At 42.2% G+C, this 21,043-nt stretch overlaps 1 protein-coding gene across 3 annotated transcripts; it reads left to right on the top strand.

The window, feature by feature from the left end:
- The first annotated feature begins 1,267 nt into the window (after nt 1-1,267).
- On the top strand, nt 1,268-20,646 carry LOC139433628 (butyrophilin-like protein 3). Of its 3 annotated transcripts, none has more exons than XR_011643033.1 (5): nt 1,289-1,351; nt 10,137-10,378; nt 14,784-14,839; nt 16,632-16,991; nt 17,170-18,101. XR_011643033.1 is itself a non-coding variant. In XM_071202714.1 (5 exons), the coding sequence occupies exons 3-5, from the start codon at nt 14,791-14,793 to the stop codon at nt 19,489-19,491; spliced, it is 441 nt and encodes a 146-aa protein (XP_071058815.1). In that variant the 5' UTR covers nt 1,289-1,351; nt 10,137-10,378; nt 14,784-14,790; the 3' UTR covers nt 19,492-20,646. The 3 variants fall into 3 exon arrangements, 1 of the variants encoding a protein (XP_071058815.1); XM_071202714.1 differs by lacking the exon at nt 17,170-18,101 and adding an exon at nt 19,460-20,646; XR_011643032.1 differs by having other exon boundaries at nt 1,268-1,351; nt 10,171-10,378; nt 16,632-18,101.
- Nucleotides 20,647-21,043: the final 397 nt, after the last annotated feature.

Here is a 21,043-nt window from a genome sequence, read left to right as displayed (position 1 = left end):
CCCTTGTAAGATACTTTATAAATATGCAAACACAAACTACAAATCCAAAATTGCATATGTGTAAAAGGGGCACATATTTACGGATGTAAAAGATAGTCTGGGACAGGGACGTGCACAGGTACGGGCTAATGTTGCCCGGGCAACGGCCCGTCTTGCCTTTCTGGCTGACCTGCCCCTCTGGAGAGAGCGAGAGTTTGTTTTTCTTTTTGTCTGTTGTGGCCGAATCAACATGATGAGCCCACAATTAGTATTGTATATGGCGCTGGCATTGTAGCGTCTCGCTGTGGGAAACACTTTGTCAGCGCTGTCATCTGCCTGTGCGTTAAGACCACCTCAGTGTCGGATTTTGGAAACTTGATTTTGAGTTTTCTCATGGCAGTCAGGGTATAAGGGACAAACCAGGGGACTTTACTTCCTCTTGACACCGTCGGTTATTTACAAAAAAAACACCTAAATATAGCGCCTACTTGTTGTTGTTGTGCTTCCATCTTTCTGTGTCTTCTCATCTGTAAACTCGCTCAACGGGGCCGCTCGCTCTCTTCTCTTGATCGCCCTCTCACGGTGAACAGTTCAATGTCCCGCTTCAGTGTAGGATTTCTGCCATGTCTCTACTTTAATTTGTCCATCTCTGTTACTAAGTTATGGAATACTAAATACATAAGAAATTAGATACCTTACCGTTACTGCGCTCATAAAGAATGATAAGAATAATGTGTAGTGAACTGGTTTAATTAATTAGTGAGTTTATTTAAGGTAATTAGTTAGAGGCTCTATTTTATCAGTATGTCTGGACTACAATGGTCAAACTACATTAAAACAGAATTGTCCCCATGTTGTCTTTAATAGTTGCTAACATTAGATATGTTAATGAGATATGGACCGCAAAACCAAAAATGACCCTGGTTTTCTTTTTTAAAATCAAGCCACCGAATGCAAGTGGTCGCCTTATCTTATTTTGTTATGAGATGTGAATTACTGTTCAATCTAGTTGATGTAATAATCGTTTTGTTTCTTTTACATTAAAAACAAGTTACAATTTTCAAAAGGTCTTGTGTTTTTTATCGGGGGGGAGGCCCTTTTTCCATTTCAGAGCGATAGCCCCTACAAATGTCTGTGCACGTCCCTGTTCACAGGGGGTGTGCGTAGGTGTTCTCCCAGTGAGACTGCATGCTTCCCATCAAGGGAGTTGTCTCCTTCCTCTGCTCCTCCCATTATGAGCCTTGTATCAGCTGCACTGTAACTCGAGCTGAATTTCATGAATACTCCTCCTGTCTTTCCCGGACTGGGCCGGACATAGTAAGACATGACATCCAGAAGAAAGCCCTCTCTCTGCAGTCTCACATGTTGAAAGGTAAGAACACATGTTTCTACTTTATTGTTTGTTTGTAGCCTTTATTTAACCAGGTGAAGCCCCTTAAGATCAAAAGATCTCTTTTTCAAGGGTGACCTGCAGGACATTAGTTACACATGTAACATAAAAACAACAGAACAACAATAAGGATGACATACAACATAATGTACAGGGTACAGTGTGGGATCTCGGTGAATCAACCTAGAGTTTCTCAGCTCGGATACAGGAAATGGGCGGGGTTAGCAACATCTAACCAATCAGAAACAGGGACGAGCTAACTGACAGCTGCGCGTCATTCTAAATACAGAGTGTTTTCCTGTGGCCCAGATGTGGGAAGTACAATTTTGAGGTACTTGTATTTTACTTGAGTATTTCCAATTATGCTACTTTGTACTTCTACTCCACTACAATTCAGAGGTAAATTGTGTACTTTTTACTCCACTACATGTATTTAATACCTTTTAGTTATTTTACAGATGTGGATGAATGCTGTGAAATATAATCAAGTGTTAAATCAGACTTTAGTTCCACCTGGAGTAAATTCACAAGCTACCCTGCAGTCTACAAAGCCATTCAGCATGCAGCCCATCAGGACAAAGCTCCGGACCTGGGGTGACAGGGCCTTCGCAGCAGCCTCCCCCACACTCTGTAACTCCCTCCCCAGCCACGTCAGATCCGCCAACACTCTCACATCATTCAAACAATCCCTCAAAACTCACCTTTTCACTCTTGCCTTCAACTCCTAATCAACTAACCCCTTGCTCTTATTCCTCCTAGCTTAGCACTTTCTACTTTTGTTGTTATTTTGTTTTACTTGCTTGTAAGCGGTTTGAGCACCAGGAAAAGGGCTTTATGAATGTAATTTATTATTATTATTATTATTATTATTATTATTATTATTATTATTATTATTATTCTAACTAGCTGCACCTTTACCAGCTTTGATAACACATCAATCATTATAAAACATATTATTCTGAAATGGACCAATCTAAGTGGGTGCAATACCGCGTTTCACCATAACATCCAGAGGGGTGCTGTTTCACTCGTTGTAAAATACTCAATGACAAAAGCGGAGCGATGGCAGCATCGAATAATTAAACATACTAAACAATGCAGATTTCTTTACTAAAATCATAACAACGGTCTGAATAAACAGAGGAGAAAACCCACTACCGATCAAAGTTGTGCAGTTACAGTAACTCATACTGTAAGCATCTCACTTCTTTATTTCCTCTTTAGTTTTGTGTATTTTATTTTATAATATCTCTTGTTCTATGACCATCAGCCCACACTGGCTCTAAAATAAACCTATGTGCAGGTGGCATTCATATTAATCATCAGTATGAAGTTTACCTGAATGCAGTATAATTCAACACGACGTATCGAACCACCACACTACAATATTTTTATATTAACCTTGTTAAAAAGTTCCAGAAAAATGCAACCCGACCATCATTTATAATGTGAGCAAATGTATGTACACTTTAAGCCATATAATATACATATTACAATATAGTATACTACTGACTGAGGTCTGTATCAAGCCTCATTAAGACCCACCGAGATCAGATATCCTAGTTTATACAAGAATAAACTGGTATCAAATGGGACTCGACATCATATTAATAACGATATATGATACAAATGTAAGACTGACAACAAGAATAGTTTGTAAAGGATTTATTGACGTTAGAATTATTAACAAAGCACTTATATACTAATAAAGGAATGGCTTATCTAAAGCCATGAGTAGCACTTTAAATGTTTTGGCTCTATGAAACCTGATGTACTTATTTGATTCTGTTTTCTTCAAGTTTGTATCTTCTTGGTCTTATGCACTTATTGTAAGTCGCTTTAGATAAACGTGTCAGGTAAATGCAATGTCATGTAATGTAATTGACGTGAGTGAACACTGTTATTTTATTTATGATTCTCTGAGAGGTACTGTATCGTGTTGATCCGTGGCGCACTCATAAAGTGCAGGGCTGGAATGACTTTTGCTGTTGGGACTCGGGTTTGAGTCCAGCATAAACTTTTTTGTTATTTTCATGTCGATGGACACTGAATATTATGTAGTTTGAATAGAGGATTCTTAATATTGTTTGCCGAGACCAAGATTAATGACCCATCAGCATTTTAAAGTCTAAATATCCCTGCACATGCAGCAATAACATTTCTGCTGCTATCTTTGCAAAACGAGTTAACAGTCACATGTGATCTGGATGAGTGCTGCAGAATGCCGTTTTTATAAGGGATGTATGTGTGTGTCTTTCATATTAAACATGATCGCTGGTAGATAGCCACAGAAGATGTAACACAGTTTAATCTGGGCGGATCCCATTTTCCCTGGGCGAATCTATAGACCCTTAGCAAAAAAATCTATAGAATACTATAGAAAAATCCATTTTCCCTGGGCGAATCTATACACAGCTGAAAACTTCTCCACGCTGCTTTCAAACACTGAGTAAACAACGTACGCTTCACTGGGAGGCTGTCTGAAGGTGTACACATGTCTCAGATGGACTTGGTATCACATTAGGAACGATATTCAGTGATAATTCGGGCAACAATAGCTGGTTTAAATGATTTATTGGAGCTCGCAATGTTTTGAACAGACATCCCCAGTCAACTCGTTTTTCTTTTTGTAGTCCTCGCTGTTCGTGTCCGGATATCGCCATCGTAACCACAACCTCACACACTGGTACTGAATGTGCATCAAAGTGTTCCTATCCAGCTAAATATACCAAAAGATGTATGTAAACGACAGAAGAAGCGATCGAAATGTGTATTTCAGTCGAAGGCCACGCCTCCACATCTGTCAACCAGTTGATCGGGGAACCAGTTAAACCGGAACACCGGGAAGATAAAGAAAGACTGACGGACAATCCACACAGCATCAGGAGCGAGCGGTATGTAACTTCTTCATTCATGCTGTGTAAATGTTTGTTAGAACACAGTGTGAATAAGTTACTGCTGCGTGTCCATTGGGGATGGACTTGTTGCTTGCGTGTGTTGGTTTGTGCCGCTAGAGGTTGTGTGGATTGGAGCATTTGTTGTTCATTCATTAAAACATTAAAAGGATATGTCAATAAGTTGATCAAATTCAGATGTCAATGTGGCAAAAATGGATGAACAAAAGAGAGAGTCGATACTCACTGCCAAGGCTTTGGCAAATAAGATGGAAAAGCTTCAAAAGGAACGTCAATCAAAGGTTCACAAAATGAAAAGTGTGATTAAAACAATGAAGGATCTCATGCAAAGGGATGACAACGCCTCACAAATACAAACTCAACTTGAGCATTTAATTCAACTGGTTAAAGAAACCATCCTGTTACACAAATCTGTAATTCCTCTTCTTCCTGCAGACGAACAGGAAAAGCAAAATGTCTGGTTTGCCAAGACACTGAAATACAATAATGGATTCATCGATGATGTCAAGCAATGGCTTTCTGAAACTGGGAGACAACCGAGCAGCACCATCGCACATGTTCCCTCAATTGAGATATCTGATGAACACCAGCAAAGTATGTCTCATGTTTCAAAACACTCTGGGAAAAATGTTGAAACTTCCGAAGCACAAGATGAAATAAAATCAAGCGACAGTGTTTCAAACATAGGAAGCATTGGGTTTTGCAAGCGGAGCTCTGCTGGAACCAGGTCCAGTGTTTCAACGACATCATCATGCATCAAAGCTGAGGCTGACATGGCCGCTCTCATGGCACGACAAATGTTACTAAAAGACAAGCATGCATTGGATGAACAAGAGGAAGAGCTCAGGAAAAAGAAGGAAGAGCTCAGGAAACGGAGCGAGCAATTGGAAATGGAAGTGGAAATAGCCGCATCAAGGGCTAAAATGAATGTGCTAAGACGCTTTGGAAGGTCTCGTGCTGCAAGTAACTCATCTGTGAGTCCCAATGGCATGCATTCTTATTTGGAAAGGGGACAAAAGGAAGCCACACTCAGTGCTGGAGCAAAAACATTTGTGCCTGACACAAACAGACCTACAAGTGGCCAGTCTGATGCACAGTTTTCGCACAGAGAACATGAAGTAGAATATGGACATCTGCAACATAAAGCCACAAGAAGCTTAGAGGCCAATATACATCAAAGTTCAACACAATCACATCCACAGTTGCAGCACCAAAGCAATCACCCAGCAGCACTGGCACCAAGCAGCAGTGCTCAGAATCCTTTAATGAATGTCTTAGAAAGACAAAATGCCATAACATCCATGTTGGTTCGACAACAGTCTTTCTTTTCTGCCTAAAAGTGAAATTCAGATTTTTGATGGCTCTCCGTTTCAATATCAAGCATTCATAAGAGCTTTTGAGCACAGCATTGAGGAGAAGACTCACAACCCTAAAGACTGCCTGTATTTTCTCGAACAGTACACCAGGGGGCAGCCTTTGGAGCTTGTCAGAAGCTGTCGGCATATGGCCCATGACAGAGGATATGCCAAAGCAAAGGCTTTGCTACAGGAGCATTTTGGTAATGCACAGAAAATAGTTTCAGCTTACATGGAAAAGGCTCTTTCATGGCAGCCAATAAGAGCAGAAGATGTGCGAGCTCTGCAAGCTTACGGTCTCTTTCTGAGAGGATGCTGCAACGTCATGGAAGAGTTTGAATACATGTGTGAGTTGAACATGCCTAGCAATATGCTAGCCATCATAAAAAAGTTGCCCTACAAATATAGTAACAAATGGAGAACCCTGGCCTGTGACTTACAGAAAAGGCAGGGCCGGAGAGCTACATTCATGGATATTGTTAACTTCATTGAAAGACAGGTGGATATTGTGAGCGATCCACTGTTTGGAGATATACAGGGTGTTTCAAGCCACACAAAGGAAAGCCATAGGAACGGCTTAAGGAAAAGAGGTATAGGAAACCTGTTCATTGTACTATATTATTGGAATAAAATGCACAAATGGAGGTTCTTGTCTGGACTTGGATGGTCATTGCCCTGCGTAAGATCCGCACACTAGTGTCTCGGTGGCTGTTTTACTTCTATAGGATTTTGGCCGCTACACATTTTATTCCAATGGATCCCAACAACAAAATGAGCCAACATGCGAAACCCAGAGTTTGTGTAGATAAAATAACGCAGCGGGGTTTCAGGGGGTAGACCCTAGATGCAACGAGAAATAAACCTGTGAGCTTGTACTCGTAACCGTACATACAAACCATACAAGTACCATTTAAGTTGTGAAGATAAGCATTATCAAGAAAGAAAGAATACCTAAGTTGTGTTGTTTTATTTGAGTTTTGCCTATTTGTTTTGAATATTGTAAAGGCCTATTTTTCTTTGTTGCATGTGCAAAAGTTTGTTATTTATTTTGAGCAAACACATCGCAACATCTTCTAAACCATCGGAGGCCAAGCAACACTTAAAACTGTGAGTGATTTAAAGGAAATAAACGAGTTAGAACGGTCTGTTTAAGGCATCTAGTGGCTTGGTGGAAAAACAAGGAAGGAAGCCATTGAAGACAAACAACCTCATGTTGTCAAATCTCACAATAACAAATTGAATCTTACGATTTACTTTATTAATAGCACATTTGGAAACGTTCTCGTTACAGCATGATGTAAAAAAAGACATTGCACATGACGAATACATGACAAAAATAAAGCTTATATATACTGTATATACACATTAACAATATAAGCATATATTTACATATCTACAATATAAATCCAATGCAATCATAAAGTTAAAAGATACAATATATAAAATACACAGAGAAGATATTTTATGTGTAATGATATTTATATGTGACATTTCTATCAAGAAGAATTTTACTGTTGGAGACAAAGGGCTGATTTACTTTTTGTAAATTATTTAAATCTTTGACTTTTTTCTGACTTACAGAGTTAGAGCACTAGTTTAATTTTTAGAGAAGCATTTTGTTAAAAAGAATAGCTAAAGCTGTTAATAAATGTAGAGGAAAGACATTACATTATTTCCCTTTTTAAAAGCAGTTGAAATGTACAAGTACCTCTACTTTATGTGGGATCATTTTTTAAATATAAAAGATCACAGAAGATAGGCAGCTGAATACATGTTAATATTATTCAATAGGGTCCGTCTCTCTTGTTGTTTTGTTGACCTCTTCTCGTGATTTGAATTCAGTTCTCTCATTACCATCTAACCACAAAGGAAACGAGTAGTGTAGTATACAGTCTAAGGCAGGGGTGTCGAACTCAAGGCCCGGGGGCCAAATCCGGCCCGTGACTTCATTTCATGCAGCCCCACAAGAGCTTGCAAAGAATATAATATGTTTGTTATACGGTTACATGGAGATTTACAGAAGCACGTTGCCCATAAACTACATGTCCCACAATGCATCTCAAATTTTCCTTTTTTCAGAATCTGACTTTTTCTTCAAAATATAACTTTTTTTTCTTTTCTTTTTTAACTTTTTAAATCATTTTGTGACATTCTCCCTGAAGAGACTTGCAATTATTTGCCCTACGCTTCTGCTTTCAGACGTAGTTAATTATTAAGTTATTACCCTATCCGATAATAATCCAATGCAGAGGCAATAATGTAATATAGGACTGTCAAGTTAACGCGTTAATAACGATAATGTAATATATAATACATTATTTTATATATAATAAATATTTATATATGTATTTTTATATAGTCTTATATATAAAACTGGCCCTTTGAGTGCAACCATGATGATAATGTGGCCCGAGATGAAATTTAGTTTGACACCCCTGGTCTAAGGTATCAATATAGCAGTTTTATGTTTACTATAACTTCTCTATGTTGAAATGAATTTTAGTTGTTTGTTTAGCTGTTACGAATTCCCATACAAACACAGTTTTTGCAGCTTATGGCTCTCCTTTCTGGCTCAAGTGCACTGCTCTCATGCGGCTTTCACACCAGCGCTTTTCAGTTTCTAGCTCCGAGCGGGCGCTTTTCTGGTTCAGCTCCGGTTTCCCTTTTCAGCTCCCGCTCTGTGCACACCGCCCACTGGCGCCCCAGAGCTGCCCCTACTGCGTCATGACGTCACCGTTTACATCGCTGATTTGCTCCCCAACGGCAGCTCACAACAACAACAACTGCATCGGGTCGATGATCGTGTTGCTTTTAATCACACGAAGCCAGAATAAATTGAATAACGACTTCTCCAACCTTATACTTTGCTCCAGAGTGCCGTGGTTCATTGTTTATTAATGTGTTTCTGCAGCATTTACCGACCACTGCAGTGCTGGCTGCTCTTCCACGGAGTGTATTCTCCCGTTAGCTCCCGGTTAGCTCACACTGCAGCGGCCGCTCTAAAGTATTCACTGTCCGACTCACACAAGCAGCTGATGCATATCCCCAGTTCCCCTTAGCCTAATTGAATGTGTGTCAGTCTAAATTGACACTGTTTGGTATCACAACGCTGTTATGAAAGTTTCTCTGGTATAAAACGGGTGATGTTGGCATAGCAACCGAAGCTAAACTGACTACTTGCATCCGATAGCTGCAATAATACAAAACAACACGTCTGCCTCTCTCCACAATGATCGATAACAGTGAACGGATGGTCAAAGTAAGGTACAAATAAACAGAATCACACGAAGCCTGGTTAGTGTTGCCTGACTTTATAAAGTGTGTTTATAGGCACTACTGCTTGTAGGCAGGCATAACAGTCGACCCATGGGAGGTGGGTTTAGTTTCCTGCACGCCTCGACGTAAGAGAGACGTAAGCGACGTCGCCTCTTTGCTCCAAAGCTCTTGCCTCTGGACCGACAATTTTTTGGAGCTGGAAATGAACCCGATTCCGGAGCTAAGAGCCGGCGCCGCTGCAGTGTGAACAGGAAAACCTGGCGCTTTTCACGCTCTAGCTCCGAGCCGGAGCTGAAAAGGCGCTGGTGTGAAAGGGGCATCAGTGTCAGTGAAGACTTTTAAAAATACAATCAGGACAATATGACTTCTCACAGAGTGTAACACTTTGCAAGGGAGAAAGAAGCTGTGTTCCAGCTGACCTGACCTTTATCACAAGAGCAGAAGGAAAGACTGAGCATGTGTCAACATCAGCTCTTTGTGGTTATATTTATACTGGTTTCCCATCCTGATGAGTGTAGTGCTGCCAAGGAACAACGTTACTAGGTGGATGCAATATTTCATGAAACACTCATCTTGGCTGAAATAACAGGGGGATGCAAATCCAACGTTGCCAAATCTTGCATCCACATAGAAACTTTGTTCCTAGAGTAAGGGCGCTTCAAATCAAACTGTGAATCAAATGGTGTTATCAGCACATATTAGACTGAGTGGATGTTGATATCCTTTCCAAACCGTACTTTCCTGTTTCCTGCTCAGAGCACAGGAAACCGACAGCAGAAACACTCCCTTCTCTGATTCTGTACAAATCATTAAAATGTCTGGGAGATTTTGCTTTACTGTCGTCGGTGAAACGCCCTCCTGACTGCAGGACGTCTATCATTATAACATCTTCTGAAAAAGGAAATAATGTAGCAAACTGTCATCTGGTGCGCACCAGAGAAGCGGACTATTAGGTGTGATTGTGACACAGTCCACTAATCAGACTTTTTAATAAGGGACTCCAGCAGACAGACACTTCTGAGACCAATGACATAGAAACATGACATCTAACAGTCACACATCAGTAAAAGAGACTCCATACATCCCCCATGTAACATCTGCAAAGTGTTATATTTATGTATTTCAGTCACTGAGTTTCATCATTTGGCTGTCAGGTCATTGATCCTTCTTCTTCTTCTTTAACGATATGTGTTGAACGTTATTTAAACCACTGTTTTACAGGGTGTGTCTGAGGAATTTCTCTCCTCCCCTGCAGCCTGAACTACGCCTACTATACTGCAAAGTGAATGCTTCACACCAGGACGGGATGTGTACATACTCAGAACACAGAAACCGACAGCAGGAACTCCCCTTCTCTGATTCTGCATCAAGACAGCCTCGTTGAAACACCAACTAGCTTCATCGGACATATTCACCATGATATCTAGAAGACAGAGCTGTCAGCACTGAGGTATCTGCAGTCGGTAAGAACACGTTTCTACTTTACTGAGTACATATCTCTTACTGCTGCATGTTAAGCTCCTGTTGAACGTCCTATAGAGAACAGGCACCACATTAAACCAAGATAAGAGAACGAGTTGGAAAGATATTGACTCAGAAACGTTGTTCAAACACAAACTGTGCCTTTCTGTATGTAAGAAAGAAAACGAGCTCTGCCTAGTGTCTGAATCACATGAGAAACAAAGAGAAATTAAAATCATATTTAATTAACGCTTTGTTATTACTAGAAATGCTAAAACGCCAAAAATGACTTTACGCATTAAGGGTGACATTTTATGTTGGTGGATAAACAACTAGAAACTTGGATGTGTGCTTTGTGAGGGAAAGATCATTCAGAGCCATGCGTGAAGGCCGAGACACTCCGACCGTGTAACAACAGCAGAAAGGACGACATCTGTTTCTGCCAGAAACACGAACTGTCCTAATGTTGTGACTAACGTATTACCAGCTTCCCTTTTTTTGGTTTATTTATTTCCATGTCCCCCGGTTTAATCTGGTTTTGCTGCGGTTCCTAAACAAAGGGAAGTATGCACTGCGGTCAACTCAGCCGTTTCCGCGTTTGACTGATCACACCAGCAGCTCTTCATTTTTGAGTGAGAAAAGCGTTAGCAAAATGTTCTTCACAATACTGATTGTCGTGGCTTCCTTCCTTGTTTTTCCACCAAGCCACTAGATGCCTTAAACAGACCGTTCTAACTCGTTTCTTTCCTTTAAATCACTCACAGTTTGAGGTGTTGCTTGGCCTCCGATGGTTTAGAAGAAGTTGCAATGTATTTGCTCAAAATAAATAACAAACTTTTGCACATGCAACAAAGAAAAATAGGCCTTTACAATATTCAAAACAAATAGGCAAAACTCAAATAAAACAACACAACTTAGGTATTCTTTCTTTCTTGATAATGCTTATCTTCACAACTTAAATGGTACTTGTATGGTTTGTATGTACGGTTACGAGTACGATTGAGCACGCTTAAAAACTGTTCCTCGACGGCGTCTCTCAACAGGTTGCCCATCACTGTGGCTTTAGCACAGGTGCCGTGGGAATTGTAGTCCTTTATAGTGCGTTGACTACAGACGTCACAATTAGGTGGCCTTTCTTATCAAATCAAAATACTGGCTCTAACACTGATAATGTGGGACAGAGTATTTTAAGAGGATATGGTGGACACATCGGGCTCACCTCTACGCACAGCGTCGGCTCTGGAACCTTACTTCTGGATAGGGGTTGGACTCTATTCTTCTCTGGAGTTGCTCAAGGTGTGAGGCGCCGGGCGGGTGTGGGGATACTCACAAGTCCCCGGTTAGGTGCTTCGTTGTTGGAGTTTACCCCAGTGGACGAGAGGGTCGCCTCCCTACGCCTGCGGGTTATGGGGGGGAAAACTCTGACTGTTGTGTGTGCTTATGCACCCAACAGCAGTTCAGAGTATTCGGCCTTCTTGGAGACCCTGGAAAGAGTCCTGTATGGGGCTCCTGAAGGGGACTCCTTAGTCTTGCTGGGAGACTTCAACGCACATGTGGGCAATGATGGAGACACTTGGAGGGGCGTGATTGGGAGGAACGGCCCCCCTGATCTGAACCGGAGTGGTGGTTTGTTACTGGACTTCTGTGCTAGTCATGGATTGGCCATAACAAACACCATGTTCGAACATAAGGATGCTCATAAGTGTACGTGGTACCAGAGCACCCTAGGCAGAAGGTCCATGATCGATTTCGTTATCGTATCATCGGACCTGAGGCCGTATGTTTTGGACACTCGGGTAAAGAGAGGGGCGGAGTTGTCAACTGATCACCATCTGGTGGTGAGTTGGGTCGAGTGGCGGGGGAAGCCTCTGGATAGACCTGGTAAGCCCAAACGTGTAGTTCGGGTGAACTGGGAACGTCTGGAGGAGGCCCAAGTTCAGGAGGCCTTCAACTCACACCTCCGGCAGAGCTTTTCGGGCATTCCTGTGGAGGTTGGGGACATTGAACCAGAGTGGTCGGTGTTCAAAGCCTCTATTGCCGAAGCCGCGGTGGGGAGCTGTGGTCTCAAGGTCTTAGGTGCCTCAAGGGGCGGTAACCCTCGAACCTCCTGGTGGACACCGGTGGTTAGGGAAGCCGTCCGACTGAAGAAGGAGGCCTTCAGGGATTTGTTATCCCGGGGGACTCCCGAAGCAGTTGCAAGGTACCGACAGGCCCGAAGGGCAGCAGCCTCATCCGTGGCCGAGGCAAAGCAGCGGGTGTGGGAGAAGTTCGGAGAAGACATGGAGAAGGACTTTCGGGCGGCACCAAAGTTGTTCTGGAAAACTGTCCGACACCTCAGGAGGGGGAAGCAGGGAACCATCCAAGCTGTGTACAGTAAGGATGGGACGTTGTTGACCTCAACTGATGGAGTGTTGGGACGTTGGAAGGAACACTTTGAGGAACTCCTGAACCCGACAACTCCGCCCTCTATGTTAGAGGCAGAGCTGGAGTATGACGGGGGATCAACGCCAATCTCCCGGGGGGAGGTCACTGAGGTCGTCAAACAACTCCACAGTGGCAAAGCCCCGGGGGTGGATGAGATCCGCCCGGAAATGCTGAAGGCTCTAGGTGTTGAGGGACTGTCATGGTTGACACGTCTCATCAACGTTGCGTGGAAGTCGGAAACGGTACCGAAGGAGTGGCAGACCGGGGTGGTGGTCCCCCTTTTCAAAAAGGGGGATCAGAGGGTGTGTGCCAATTACAGAGGCATCACACTACTCAGCCTCCCCGGGAAAGTTTACTCCAAGGTACTCGAAAGGAGGGTCAGGCCGATTGTCGAACCTCAGATTGAGGAGGAACAATGCGGATTCCGTCCTGGTCGTGGAACGACGGATCAGCTTTTTACTCTCGCAAGGATCCTGGAGGGGGCCTGGGAGTACGCTTATCCGGTCTACATGTGTTTTGTAGACTTGGAGAAGGCGTATGACCGGGTTCCCAGGGAGTTACTGTGGGAGGTGCTGCGGGAGTATGGGGTGAGGGGGTCTCTACTCAGGGCCATCCAATCTCTGTACTCCCAAAGCGAGAGCTGTGTCCGGGTCCTCGGCAGTAAGTCGGACCCATTTCCGGTGAGGGTTGGCCTCCGCCAGGGCTGCGCTTTGTCACCAATCCTGTTTGTAATATACATGGATCGGATTTCGAGGCGTAGTCGTGGGGGGGGGGGTCTGCAGTTCGGTGGACTAAGGATTGCACCACTGCTTTTTGCAGATGATGTGGTTCTGATGGCTTCATCGGTCTGCGACCTTCAGCACTCACTGGATCGGTTCGCAACCGAGTGTGAAGCGGCTGGGATGAGGATCAGCACCTCCAAATCTGAGGCCATGGTTCTCAGCAGGAAACCGATGGACTGTCCACTCCAAGTAGGGAATGAGTCCTTACCCCAAGTGAAGGAGTTCAAGTATCTCGGGGTCTTGTTCTCGAGTGAGGGATCAATGGAGCGTGAGATGGGCCGGAGAATCGGAGCAGCGGGAGCGGTATTGCAGTCGCTTTACCGCACCGTTGTGACGAAAAGGGAGCTGAGCCGGAAGGCAAAGCTCTCTGTCTACCGGGCCATTTTCGTTCCTACCCTCACCTATGGTCATGAAGGATGGGTCATGACCGAAAGAACGAGATCGCGGATACAAGCGGCCGAGATGGGTTTCCTCCGCCGGGTGGCTGGTGTCTCCCTTAGAGATAAGGTGAGAAGTTCGGTCATCAGGGAGGGACTCGGAGTTGAGCCGCTCCTCCTTCGCGTCGAAAGAAGCCAGTTGAGGTGGTTCGGGCACCTAGTTAGGATGCCACCTGGGCGCCTCCCTAGGGAGGTGTTCCAGGCACGTCCAGCTGGGAAGAGACCAAGGGGTAGACCTAGGACCAGGTGGAGGGATTATATCTCTTCGCTGGCCTGGGAGCGCCTTGGGATCCCCCAGTCAGAGCTGGTTGATGTCGCCAGGGAAAAGAAAGTTTGGGGCTCTCTGCTGGAACTGCTACCCCCGCGACCCGACCACGGATAAGCGGGAGAAGATGGATGGATGGATGGATGGATGGTGGACACATGACATCAACACTAGATCCTCTAGATCAGTAGTATAGTCTTTAGAGACTATCCTGGATGGCTGTTCACAACTTTCCTTCAGCACAGTGACACACAATTGTCAGTGGCGTTTTTATATGTACAAAGGTGGTGGGGTACGAACAACTTAGATGTGTATATCAGGGTTTCCGCTAGGATTTTTTCCCGCCGGTCAAATGTCCGAACATAATTTATTTTACCGGACAAATTTGAACCGGGATGATGGTGGAGGTTTTGAAGCATGCTGGAACGTGGCATGTTTCCAGTGTGATAAAGATATACTGTATGTTTTCTGATGTGTGTGTGTGTGTGTCCTCTCACAGGGAGAAGATGATCTTCCTCATCCTGCTGCTCCTCTTCCTCACCCCCTGTGTCTCTGGTTAGTTTACTCCTTTATTTCCTACTTAGACACATTGAATATTATTGAAAATAATATCTTAGAGCTTTTTGGTGTGGAACACTATTAGTGCAAGAAAAGAGGGTCAAAACTGAGGAGGGGGATTCTGATTTATTTAGCTTTTTTAAATCAAAATGTCAAGAACTGGAACTTTCAGTATATTCTCGAACCAAAGTAGTTTGTTACTGTAAGGGAAACTTCTGCAGCAATGGAGAGTCAGGACTCAGAGAGACACGAGGAGAGTTGGAGCTTTGATGTCAAACAATGATGTTTATTACAAGTCAACGGCTGGAGAATTCATATCACAAGTCACAGCAGCAAAAGGTTCTGACTGCACGGGTGGGTTGTCATGTCAATTCTGATCAGCCTCGCATCTTGGTAGACCTTTTAATAGTTTACAGAGAGTCAAATCCACATATTGGGGATGGGCGTAAACATCTTCAGACACAGGAGATGTATCTCACATCTGTGGAGCTTAGAAAGCCAGCATTCTCACAGTCGTAAAACCCCCCCTGTGCCCGCCAGGTCAGGCCATAAAACCTAGTATCAACATACGACTGCATTAACACATTCCTTACGGGAGATTAGAAGCAGGGATGGTCGTAAATGTCAACACACAGAATAAGGTTAAATATCTTAGGAGTAAGGAAGAATTATTCTTTGACTCTTAGGAGTAAGACAGAAATATTCCCTTACAGTTACAAGTCATTTATTCTTAAAAGTTCAATGTTTATTCTCAATAATTACACTTTTAAAGCGCTTAAAGGTGGGGTAGGTAAGTTTCAGAAACCGGCTCGAGATACACTTTTTGTTATATTCCATGGAATGCTCTTAACATCCCGATAGCAATGAATATCTTAAGTGCTTTGACAAAAAACAAACAAACAAAATTTCATCTGTAGAAGCTGTAATACTGTAAAAAGTACAACCAATCCTGGCCTACCTGCCTGTCAGCCTTCCATCGGGTCATGGTCATTGGTCATGTGCACGTTCGTGTGTGTTGGAGGAGGGGCTCTATAAGGAAGTGGCAGATTTTCTCCGGTTGTGTATTTTTAAATTCTAGCGATCTCGAGCTCGTTTTTCAAACTTACCTACCCCACCTTTAACTGTTTTTTCTGATACATGTTCCCAAATGCCTGGCACTCAAATTGAAAGATTGATAATTTACTCAACATGTTGGCTTTTTGTTAACATGCTAAATAAAAAAGTAAAATAGTCCTTTTCTTCTTTATTTTCCCTAATACAGTAATACTCTTCTGTAGCCTTGTTTCCCAGCCGTGCAGCTTTGTTATAAATAAGAACACACTGTTAGCTTCAGTTTGACTCTTTAAAGCATAGCTGCAGTTTACAGAGTCCCTCTGTGTCTCCTCCACAGGAACATAGCTGCAGTTTAAAGAGTCCCTCTGTGTCTCCTCCACAGGAACATAGCTGCAGTTTAAAGAGTCCCTCTGTGTCTCCTCCACAGGAACATAGCTACAGTTTAAAGAGTCCCTCTGTGTCTCCTCCATAGAAACATAGCTGCAGTTTAAAGAGTCCCTATGTCTCCTCCACAGGAACATAGCTACAGTTTAAAAAGTCCCTCTGTCTTCTCCACAGGAACATAGCTACAGTTTAAAGAGTCCCTCTGTCTCCTCCACAGAAACATAGCTGCAGTTTAAAGAGTCCCTCTGTGTCTCCTCCACAGAAACATAGCTGCAGTTTAAAGAGTCCCTCTGTGTCTCCTCCACAGGAACATAGCTGCAGTTTAAAGAGTCCCTCTGTGTCTCCTCCACAGGAACATTTGTAGTGAATGTGGCTCAGACTTCCTATCAGGCAGAGGAGAACCAGAACATCACCCTGGAGTGGACCTTCAGCACCAGAACAGACACTAACTTCAGATCCATTTCTATCTACTGTGAGATGTCTACTGAGAGCAGACCCTACGTCCTGTTTCATCTATACAAAGGTGATGAACTCCCAGAGTCTCAGGATCCACAGTTTGCAGGACGAGTCCAGTGGGACAAAGACGTCCTCCCAGCAGGACGCCTCACACTTCATGTCTCCAGACTCAGGACCAGTGACTCTGGGTTTTATGTGTGTGCCATACGCACACCTGATGGGAGTAATTATAGCATATGCTGGCTCGACGTCACTGGTGAGTAGCCTCAGTAGAAGTGCTGTATTTAAATTAAAACTTCACTTTTTTTAAAATATGCAGATGGTAGCTCTGTGTGAAATGGTAAATAAATATGTAGGTCATTAAAGATTGTAACATTGTATGAAAATAGGTTTTCTCCATGTCCACATGATGTCACTAACTGTATTCTCCACAGCTGCTGCTCAACCAGAGAGCTGCAGAAACAACTGGATCAACGTTAGACTAACACTGCTTTATTTTCTTGCTGTTGTTTTTGTTTCTTTTGTTTCTTTTTATTATTATTGCTTTTGTAATTTTTTCAATTCTTCTTTTGTTTCTATTTTTGTTTGTTTTCTTGTTCCTATTTTTGTTTCTTCTTTTTGTCCTGCATTATTTTTAATGCATAGAAATGACACTTAACAAACAAAACAGAAAAAAGAAAGAAGAATAGAAAATAGAAACACAGCCCAAATAATATTCAAGTGTCTTCATCCTCCCATCATGTTGTATGTAGACCAGTATGCTCCAGGAAGTCGGAAAAGGTTTTCCAGCTAGTTTGGTTTGAAGGAAAACACGTATCCTTTCAAGAGCAAGGTAGAAAGTCATCCCTTTCAGCCCTTGAGAAGGTCCACAGGTTGATGGTGATACTATTCATTTGGAGTTAAAATACTAATGTTACGTTTGGTGTGTGTGTGTACTAGCATTACTATACTTGTGGGGACCTACATCCGTTTACATAGTCACGTGTGGGGACTCGCCTCCCTTATGGGGACAAATTGGAGGACCCCATAAGGGGGATCATTACTTTTTAGGGTGAAGACTTGGTTAGGTTTAGGGTTAGGCATGTGTTGGTTATGGTTAAGGTTATGGTTCTCTAGGAAATGCATGTAAGTCAATGTAATATCCCCTGAAGTGATGTATACAGTGTGTGTGTGTGTGTGTGTGTGTGTGTGTGTGTGTGTGTGTGTGTGTGTGTGTGTGTGTGTGTGTGTGTGTGTGTGTGACAATACGGTGATGCAAACTGTTGAAATATGGTAGGATATGATAGTTTGTTGTCCCTGATGAATAAACTAATAATACATAATTAAATATATTTTAAATAATATTATTAGAATTAGGAAATAAACAATTAATACAATCAATACAATAATATAAAAATTAAATCAATACAAATAAATAATATAAAAGTAAATAAATACAATGGTGTTGTATTTGTATAAATAATTTATTTAATATTGATATTTATTTAAAAAGTAAACAATGAATGAAAAAAAATACAGTTCTATTTATTTTTTAATTATAATTTAATTAATATAATTCTTGGTCCCACAGCAGGGACATTTGCAATGTTGCTGCAGTAATTAAAGAGTAAAAAGCTAAATATACTGTCATAGCAGACACGTGCTGTGTTTGATCTATAAGAGAGTATTGAGATGGCGCCCCCTCTGGTGGCTAAACTCTACCACACCAGATGATAATAACTTAAGTCCACAGGTTGATGGTTCCTTCCATGTGTGATTTTCACACTCAGAGCAGAACAAAATAACATCATGCGTGTACAAAGCTATTCTGTGTTCTACACCTCCTATATGTATTCCCGTTATAATGGCGTGTTGACGGATTGCCATCACTAGTGGCTCAATGGCCGGCGTGAATAGGAGAGGAGAAAGGCGACCGCCTTGTTCCTCGCTTGAGTTTAACGGGAGATGACACAAGTCCATTTGTTAGGATTTCAGCTTGTGGGTTGGAGTATAGGAGTCATACCCAACTTACAAATCTACCCCCAGTACAATTCCAGTTAAAGATTGTCTGTTTTATTTTATTTTTTAAGACCACATTTTCGGAGTGAATTTGATTGTTTAATCACAAAAAAAGCACTTTAGTTGAGTTAATTCAGGCCTTGCATCTGAGTCAACAGCACTTTCTATGGTATGTTCTTGTTTGAAGTGAATATATCTGCTTCTTCCTTGTTGTTTGGAGTTTGATTCTTTATGGTTTTTGCACTTATTGGAAGTCGCTTTGGACAAAAATCGTCAGCTAGACGATATTTAATGTATGTACATATTAAGCTGGCTCTTTTCTGCTGTAACACTCTACCGGCTGTGGGATGAATAAAGGGATTCTGATTCTGATAACATTCACAGTGAGTTAAAATACTAATTGTGTGTGTGTGTGTGTTTCCTTTTATTCAATTTCTTTCAATTCCATATTATTTAAATAATATACTCACCTCTAGTTTTGGGGGATTTTTTTTATATCTTTTGGGGGATTTTTGTGAATTATTCAAATATTTTAGGATATTTTTAAGGGACGTTTTAAATGTATTTCAACTCTTTTTTCACACATTATCAGATATTAATCTAATATTTTTGGGAAATGTTTTATTAATCTTTCCTGTTATTTTCTGAATTATTCAAATACTTTATGATATCATATAATGGACTTTTGACATGTATGTTTATCAGACTTTTTTCACATTTTATCAGAATTTAATCTAGTGGCAGAAGGGGGGACCTGACACGGACGGCCTGGAAAGGGCCAGTGGCTGAAGGGGGGAACCTGACATGGACGGCCTGGGAAGGGCCAGTGGCAGAAGGGGGGACCTGATACGGACGGCCTGGAAAGGGCCAGTGGCTGAATGGGGGACCTGATACGGACGGCCTGGGAAGGGCCAGTAGCAGAAGGGGGGACCTCACACGGACGGCCTGGGAAGGGCCAGTGGCTGAAGAGGGGACCTGACACGGACGGCCTGGAAAGGGCCAGTGGCTGAGCGGGCGACCTCCCCTGGGAACAAAGATGATGAACCAACACAGAACAAGGGACACACACAGGACTTATCACAGACACAAGACACTCTGGGGAGGGCATGCAAACAAAACACGGGGTAGCAGTTGAAAATAACCTGGCAATAACACAAGCAGGAAACAAAGACACAGGAAGTAGAACAAGACAGGAGAAAATACATTTCAAAATAAGACAGGAAACAGAAATGACTTTAGCTTTGTGACATGTTCCTCGGTAAGCCAAACAAACACTTTGTTCTAAATGTAATTATTTAAATGTAAGGGTAATGTAGGTGTTTAAAGCGCAGAGTAACATTTAGAAGTGGCTGAGCGGTGTTCAAGTGAGCACTGAGCCACTACGAGAACTGTAAGTGTCAGTCAGTAAGATTGAGCTAACTTTGTGTAAAAGTTGGTTAACGTGCATCATATGCAGACCAATGGACTCCAAATATTTTGTGGGAAAAAAAAGTATATAACAGGGAGCAGACAGAAGAAAAAGAACACTTTTTACATTTTACATATTTATTTATTTAATTTTATTAATCATCGAGCACAACAGATAAGAAAAAAAACAACTTATTATTATTATTATTATATCATGTTTTTTATTAAAAAGGGAATCATAACAAAGTGAAATTATTTAGATTTTCAAAGCATTTTCCCACAAATGTCAGACTTAATAAGTTGTGATATAATTGAACCCCGGTAAAAGTAGTTGTACATGTTCAAAGGTGTAGAGATACAAATAAAGAGAATAGTATAAGACTTTGCAGGCTTTCAAGTCATGTGACTTTGTGTATCTGTGCAACACAGACGACCCAAAATGCAGCCGAGTACAAAGCAATTACTGAGTTGACAACGAGAGGAAATTAAAACTCTGATTCCTTTAACCCTGATGATTAATTATTGAGAGCCACTGCTGACTTTTGGGTAACTTGCACCTTGATGACAGGTTGGTAAGCATCTGACATTGTTGCCTTGATGGTTATGTGAACCCCCTCATGAGTGAGACAGGAGCCATCCGCTGTTTGTCTCCTGAACGTGGTTTCTTTGTCATAGTACATCTGTTTATAAAGAGCCTCATCACACTCTGTGCACACATCAAAAACTCCCACTGCATACCAGTTTTTGTACTTGTTGAAATCCCAGGGCACAGAAAACATGACAGCTATTTTCTCAGCCGCTTGTTTTTCATCCTTGTTCAGATCGTAGGTAACGACGCCAACAGATCCTGCATATTTGGATGGGCTCTTGGTGAACACTGCATTCCCAGAGGCTCCAGGGGCA

The sequence above is a fragment of the Pseudochaenichthys georgianus genome, unplaced genomic scaffold (assembly GCF_902827115.2).
Source record: "Pseudochaenichthys georgianus unplaced genomic scaffold, fPseGeo1.2 scaffold_762_arrow_ctg1, whole genome shotgun sequence".
Classification (NCBI taxonomy): domain Eukaryota; kingdom Metazoa; phylum Chordata; class Actinopteri; order Perciformes; family Channichthyidae; genus Pseudochaenichthys; species Pseudochaenichthys georgianus.
This window is presented reverse-complemented; position numbering and strand designations above follow the sequence as displayed.

Bases quoted from the DNA above. Each gene is read 5' to 3' on its own strand.
- LOC139433628 (XM_071202714.1), top strand. From the start codon at position 14,791: ATGATCTTCCTCATCCTGCTGCTCCTCTTCCTCACCCCCTGTGTCTCT. The intron at 14,840-16,631 runs GTTAGTTTACTC...TCTCCTCCACAG, and splicing joins CCTCACCCCCTGTGTCTCTG to GAACATTTGTAGTGAATGTG. The intron at 16,992-19,459 runs GTGAGTAGCCTC...ACATTTTATCAG, and splicing joins ATGCTGGCTCGACGTCACTG to AATTTAATCTAGTGGCAGAA.